Genomic DNA, 6,807 nt, shown 5'->3' with positions numbered 1-6,807 from the left:
ATTCTTTTGTCTTAAAATAACTAATGGATAAATTTGATGACTTATACTTTATCTAATAGCTTTTTATTCAAAAAAACTTTTAATAGTCAAGATCAACTACAAAATTTACAAAAAAGTACTTCTTGCAATTGTGGATTTGTTTCAAGAATGGCACCATTATCTAGAAGGCACTTCTAATCCAATCATAATTTAACAAACCATAAGAATCTTAAATATTTTATATCAATACATGTTTTGAATTGTTGCCAAGTTTATTGGAACATGTTTTTGATAAGATTTGATTAAGAAAATAATAAGATTTGTTAGACGCTCTTTCTAAATATTGTTATCTTATATCGAAAGAAAGAAATACATCTTTTGATCAATAAACAAAAAATAATTTTGAAGCCAGATCATTTTCATCTTCAAGCAATAAAATCAACATTGAATATTGATTCAACCTTTGTCAAACAAATTCAATTAAGTACGTCTTGTGATCTTTTTATTCATGATATTAAAAATCTTTTTTTGAAGTCTCAAGATGCTTCTAAACTCAAACTTAAGAACAACCTATCATATTTTAAAAGATATATATATATATATATATATATATATATATTTCAAAAAATAAAGTATGTTTACATGTTCTTTAAGCATGTCATGACTTTTTGGTGGCTAGATATTTTTGATATAATAAGACTATGGAGCTAATATCCAGAGACTTTTATGTGGTTACAAATGTAAAAGACAATGAAAGATTTTATCTAATCATGTGACATTTGTTCAAGGTCAAAAATTCCTCATTATTGATCATATGAAGTTTTTCAATCATTGCTTATACTTAAACAACCATGGTCTTTTATTTCTATGGATTTTATTATGAATCTTTTAGTCTCAAGTTTATATGATTTTATATTTATGATAATTGATCATTTTACTAAGATGGCATATTTTGTACCATGTACAAAATGTATAAGAGGTGAAAAAATAGTTGAGCTTTGTCTTGAAAATATTTGTCACTATCATAAATTATCTAGGGATATTATATTAGATAGAAAGATTCTATTTTTATTAAGATTTTAAAGAATCTTTTTGAAGATTCTAAAGGTAGATATAAAGTTATTTTTGGCCTTTTATCCTTAAATTGATAGACAAATAGAGTATATGAATCAAGTTTTAGAGTAATTTTTGAGATATATCATCAACTATGAATAAGATAATTAGATGACTCTTTTTTCCATTGGCAAAGTTTGCTTATAATATTATGGTACATTTTTCTATTCACTAAAGACATTTCTTTGTTAATTATGGTTATCATCTATGACTTGATGCTTTTAACTTTTTAAGAGTTGATAATCTTGTAGTAGAAGATTTGATAAATATTAAAATTAAAACAAGTTCAAGAACAACAAAAGATAAATACAGATGCTTAGTGCAAGAAAAAATTACAATTCAATGTAAGTGATAGGGTATGGTTACTTTGTTGTAATATGAAGAGTATTCAACCTTAAAACAAGTTGGACTATCATAAGCTATGATCTTTTCTTATTTGTGAACAAATAATTCAGTTGCTTATTGATTACACCTATCAAAATCAATAAAGATCCATTTTGTATTCCACATGTTTTTTTTGAAATATACAAGACAATAAACATACCAAAAAAAAACACATGTACCACCTTCTTCTATAGAAGTAGACAATAATGAAGAATTTGAAGTAGAAGAAGTCTTAAATTCAAAGCAATACCAAAATAGATTGGAATATCTTGTTCAATGGCATAGATATGATATTAATGGATGCATATGGGAGCCAACAAAGAATCTTGTTAATACTACAAAGAAAGTGGAGGCTTTTCATGTTTATAATTGATTTTTAGATTAAAAAGTCTTTATTTTCTTAGTCTTTGATAATAGCCATTTTGACTTCTTATTAAATATTTATATTTTTTTATTTTTATTTTTTCATCTTTTTTTATTCATTTTTCACTTGTTTATGTATCTTCTTTGAGTTCTTGTTCTTAATACAATATATGATAAAAAAATATACATATATTTTTATTTTACTATAAAACATCAATGGTTCATACACACACACACACACACACACATATATATATATATATATTCACATTACACTAGCTTTAAATTTGAACAATTCAAATATTTTTATAACTTATTGAAATATCTTCTAGAGCCTGTCAATTATAGACATCCCTTATTGAGTTTATAAAGATCAAAAGAACTCACAAGATTCTTTTATGTTCCTATAAAAATAAAAGAAATGAAAGCGCTTGAATATGTATTTGTGATGACTAAATGAAGGATGGATAGTATTGTATTTTTATTTATCATTATTATCTTAAAAAAGGATTTTTAAATTAATAATTTTTTTAATAAGTTAAATAAAATAAAATAATAAAAATAAGATTATTTTTTTGAGTATCATATTTTTGGTATTAAAATCATACTTTGAAATTAAATATCTTTAATGTTATAATTTTTAAAACTTAATTAATTAATTGCAGTAACAATAATTTTGTTTGCCTTATATTTTGAAAGTTTTAGAATGACTTTGTCAAAAAGAAAAAAATATAAAAAAATATTTTTAAATATAAAAATTAGTATTTTTATTTATAAAATGCCATTGCTCATTAATTTATTATTGAATGTTATTCCTATCAAATGTAGTAATTAATATTACCTACCATGAATTAATTTTAATAATTCTAAAAATTAATTGATTTTTAAATGGTTCTATGTAAAATTTGGTATGCAATTAAAAGCATTTGAAAGTAAAAAAAGTAAAAAATAGATTATATAGCCTAAAGCAGAGAGACGAGGACGGAGCTCCAAAGACGAGGAGGGGCTGCCCGCGCTGGCTGCCCGAGATCGCTGCCCGTTTCTCCCCCGCGAAACGCTTTCACACGGAGTGGCGCTACGTTTGAGTCGAGCAGGGCGATAATGCCACCGTGTTCCCTCAGTCGCCACGAGGGCGCCAATTCAGCAGGGGAGTACGGTGACGTGGTGAGGGGTGCCGTGGCAGTGGAACATCCTCATGCACGGACGCAGCCCGGAATTCGATCCAAGCCCTTCGTAGGGGGGAAGGAGATCGCACGGCGCTGGGCTCATCCACGGCGACGCCACCCCGTTACCTTTTCATGCAGTTTCCTCATTTCCACCATTTTCAGTTCAATAATTCCGCGCTTGTCGTCGGGTTCATGAGAGTGTGTTTGTGCTGCGATTATACATTACTTACAGTTCCCTACAACTGGGTTGGTGTTGTGTTGTTGTTGTGTAGAGACGAGTGTGTGGTATGTTCTTTTATTGGGTTTTTGAGGTGAGTTGTGTGGTGGTGGTGACACTGAGTTGAGGTTTTGCGGTGGATGAGAATGGCGGCTCAGATGATGCGTGCTGTTCAATATTCGACGTTCGGAGGGGGCGCTGCTGCGCTTCAGGTACTCGGTGGTGGTGGTGGTGGTAGAGAGTGGTCTCTGTGTTTTGTTCCTCGGGGTTGTGGTGCTTGCAATTGCTGCAGGTTTTGTGGCCATGGTTGCTGAGTTTGCGCGTTTGTTTTGGTTTGGTTTGGTTTGGTTTGGTTTTATTTATTTATTTATTTATTTATTTTGTTGTGATGTTGAGCTGCAGAGAGGCTTCAGTGCAATTTTTGCGCCGGTTTTTCAGTTGGTTCTTTTTTTCTTTTCTTTTTTTTCTTTTTTTTCTTTTTTTTTCTCTCTCTCTCTCTCTCTCTCTCTCTCTCTCTCTCCTGGTTCTCGTTGGTGTGGCCTCTCGGAGGGTCAAAGTTCCTCTAAAGGTGCGGGATGCATGGGCCGCTTATTGCGGACTTGTCCTTTTTAACTCCCCCCCCCCCCCAGGTTATCGTTTTGTGTGGGATGTGGTGTATGTTCCGTGTGTAAGCTCGTGAACCGTTGGGCCTGATGAGAGTGCTGGAAGGTTTCAAGAGTTGTATGGCCATTATGTTGGTCTCTTGCATGTGACCGTCGAAGTTTAAATCCCTATGAAGTTCATACAAGATCCTAAGGTTTCCTTCTGCTGGAATACTGGATAATGTTGCACATTAATTGGAATAATGGATAACTTGGTCACACATGGCTCCCTTTTGCTCTACGCCGTGTTGACGATTCTTCAAGGTTTTCTCGTAGAAACTTTGCATCGACTAGCTTGGGAATACGTAAAGGAGCAGTATTCTGGAAACAGCTAGTAGTAACTCTTCTCAAACGAACTTGTTTATTTGAACTGCGTATTAAAGTCCTCGAAACTTCTCGTTTTTCTATCATGCTGGGTGGTTAATTTTCCTTCATGTCGTAGATAATGTCAACAACTGTATCGATATTAGAAGCTGTGGCCTCTTGAAAGTGTTTCGATGCCTGCAAGACATCTACTACCTCTTAGCGAACCCGAAGGCTTAATTTCCAATTGGTCCATTGGTTTGTGTAAATGCAGCATGTGGAGATACCCATGCCCGTGCCAGCTAAGGACCAGTTGTTGATTAAAGTTGAAGCTGCCAGTGTGAATCCGGTAGACTGGAAAGTCATTCAAGCAGGTCTATTCAAGCTTTTTCTTCCTGCAAAGCTTCCTTACATACCAGGTGCGACCTCTAATATCATCAGTGTTGTGGATGATACAGTACTTCTTAGCCACATACCCATGTGGAAGATTGGTTCTGAACATGCTGTGGCAGGAAATGATCTTGACTCTCTCTATTACCAGAAGAGAGGGGGGGATAGGTTCGCTGGATTGATGAATGAGTGTTAACTATTTGGATACTTGGATGTCAGGCACTGACATGGCAGGTGAAGTTGTTGGCCTTGGTCCTGGAGTGACATCTTTTGCTGTCGGCGACAAAGTATCCTGTTGGTCGGATATCCGGGTATGCAATTACTAGTGAATTGAATGATATTAGTGGTTTCGATTGTATAGCTGTTGCTGGTTTTGATGGACTTTTGTTGCTAGTATGCGGTACTTGCCTCCGGGTAGAATAATTGTATTGACCTTGTTACAGCAGATTGGTAGGATTTTTGGATTACCGCATTTTCATAATGAAGCATTGGCCTGGTCACCAGTTTGGGTCATTTCCTATGTACTTGCTGCATATACAGAAGTAGATCAAACTTTGGCAGGATCTTCTGAACGGTTTGTTTTGAATCGGTTATCTGGGCGTGAAGCTGAGCTGATATTACACTTACCGACGGGCTTCCCCGTCCATTAACCTTGTAAATACAGTATAATTTATTCTGGATTTAGATTTGAGACAATACGTTTTTGTCCCAGAATGGGGGATCATTAGCCGAGTACGCAGCAGTGCCAATCAAAACTACAGCGAAGAGACCAGAAACAGTGTCAGCAATTGATGGTGCATCCTTCGGTGTGGCTGGTCAAACTGCTTTGCAAGCTGTGCGTGATTCTGCAGGAATTAAGCTTGATGGGAGCAGCAAAGATAAGAATTTGCTCATTACAGCAGCTTCCGGAGGTGTAGGCACCTATGCTGTTCAGGTACGAATTCTTTGCTTGCGTTTACAATATGGTATCATCAAGAATCATAAAAATCCTTGGTACACATCGTTTAGTTTCTTGAAGTAGATTTGGTAGGATAAATTTGATATGTATACCCTTTCTTATCCTCAACACGACACGTGCTTCGTGTTTTCAGATTGCTAAACTGGGAGGTGCACACGTGACAGCTACATGCGGAGCTCGCAATGTCGCCTTGATCAAAAGCCTTGGGGCTGACGAAGTGTTAGATTACAAAACACCCGAGGGAGTAAAAATGGAGAGTCCATCTGGAAGAAAATATGACGCAGTCATTCACTGTGCCAAATACCAACCATTCTCTGACTTCAAACCGCAGCTCAAAAAGAATGGCAAAGTGATCGACCTCACTCCATCCCCAAAAGGTCTTCTTGCCACAGGATTCCAGCTTGCAACGTTCTCGAGCCAGAGATTTGTACCATTCCTGATGCGCGGTAACAGTGATGACCTCGCTGTGCTGACAAGTCTTGTCAATGAGGGGAAGCTGAAGACCGTTGTGGACTCCACTTTTCCTCTGTCGAAGGCCGAAAAAGCTTGGGAGAAGCAAATAGAGGGGCATTCGACGGGAAAAGTATTGGTTACTATGGTTGGTGAGTAAATTCGTTCATTTGCCTGTGCCCAAACAGGTTTCTTTTTTGAAGCCTGGCAGGAACTTATCATTAGAATTACGCAGCCAAGCTGGGGTATGATGAGTTTTAGTTTACTGATTTTCTGTACATATAGCTGGGGCGGGTCAGTCAAATAATGTCGCCCAAGGCCTTGTTTGTGATCGCTGGATTTCGCTATTAGAACAGGCAGTATCTGGGCTTTTAGCATCAAGCAAGGACTGTATATAGTGCTTCTAATGGTTCTGTTACTTGTGAAGGAGTCTTGTATGCCTTATGTGCACATCATAGAGATTAGTCCACTTCGAACACGGCAATGACCACCATCCTGAACGTTGTATGTTAATAGATGGATGAGAAGCATTCATCCTTTAGGAGCACCTCTTTTTGGGAGTGAGTTACCTTGCGACTATGTTTCGTGACCATGCAGTTACATTTGCTATTTTTCCTTAGCAGGCTAATCATGAAAAGCTTTCCATAAAGCTTAAGAATATTTCACAGCTGAAAAAAACTCTTTATATAACTTAAGTAACATCATTACGCCATAATTCACAGCAAAGCTGAACGTTCGATCGCCAAAGGCGATATGTTATATTACAGTAGTATGCATTATAACTCGATTGCTAAAATGAGAAAAATAGTAATGTGAAGATTTTCATTACATTATACATCCTCG

General features: G+C 35.9%; 1 protein-coding gene across 3 annotated transcripts; it reads left to right on the top strand.

The window, feature by feature from the left end:
* Window positions 1-3,236: 3,236 nt before the first annotated feature.
* On the top strand, window positions 3,237-6,511 carry LOC112292306 (chloroplast envelope quinone oxidoreductase homolog). Of its 3 annotated transcripts, none has more exons than XM_090243719.1 (5): window positions 3,237-3,434; window positions 4,441-4,585; window positions 4,776-4,867; window positions 5,269-5,490; window positions 5,679-6,511. In XM_090243719.1, exons 1-5 carry the CDS (start codon window positions 3,363-3,365, stop codon window positions 5,706-5,708), a joined length of 561 nt encoding a protein of 186 aa, XP_090099845.1. In that variant the 5' UTR covers window positions 3,237-3,362; the 3' UTR covers window positions 5,709-6,511. The 3 variants fall into 3 exon arrangements, with proteins under 3 accessions (XP_090099845.1, XP_024396414.1, XP_024396419.1); XM_024540646.3 differs by having other exon boundaries at window positions 5,648-6,511; XM_024540651.3 differs by lacking the exon at window positions 3,237-3,434 and adding an exon at window positions 3,876-4,018 and having other exon boundaries at window positions 5,648-6,511.
* The last annotated feature ends 296 nt before the right edge of the window (window positions 6,512-6,807 follow it).

This window comes from Physcomitrium patens, chromosome 1 (assembly GCF_059467195.1).
Source record: "Physcomitrium patens ecotype Gransden chromosome 1, ASM5946719v1, whole genome shotgun sequence".
Classification (NCBI taxonomy): Eukaryota; Viridiplantae; Streptophyta; class Bryopsida; order Funariales; family Funariaceae; genus Physcomitrium; species Physcomitrium patens.
Note: the sequence above shows the minus strand (reverse complement) of the source record. Positions and strands in the feature narration are given on the sequence as shown.

What these genes read in the sequence shown, in the direction of transcription:
- LOC112292306 (XM_024540646.3), top strand. Translation starts at nt 3,363, where the DNA reads ATGAGAATGGCGGCTCAGATGATGCGTGCTGTTCAATATTCGACGTTC. An exon ending in GGGGCGCTGCTGCGCTTCAG is followed by an intron (nt 3,435 to 4,440) that starts GTACTCGGTGGT and finishes GTGTAAATGCAG; the next exon opens with CATGTGGAGATACCCATGCC. An exon ending in AAAGCTTCCTTACATACCAG is followed by an intron (nt 4,586 to 4,775) that starts GTGCGACCTCTA and finishes CTTGGATGTCAG; the next exon opens with GCACTGACATGGCAGGTGAA.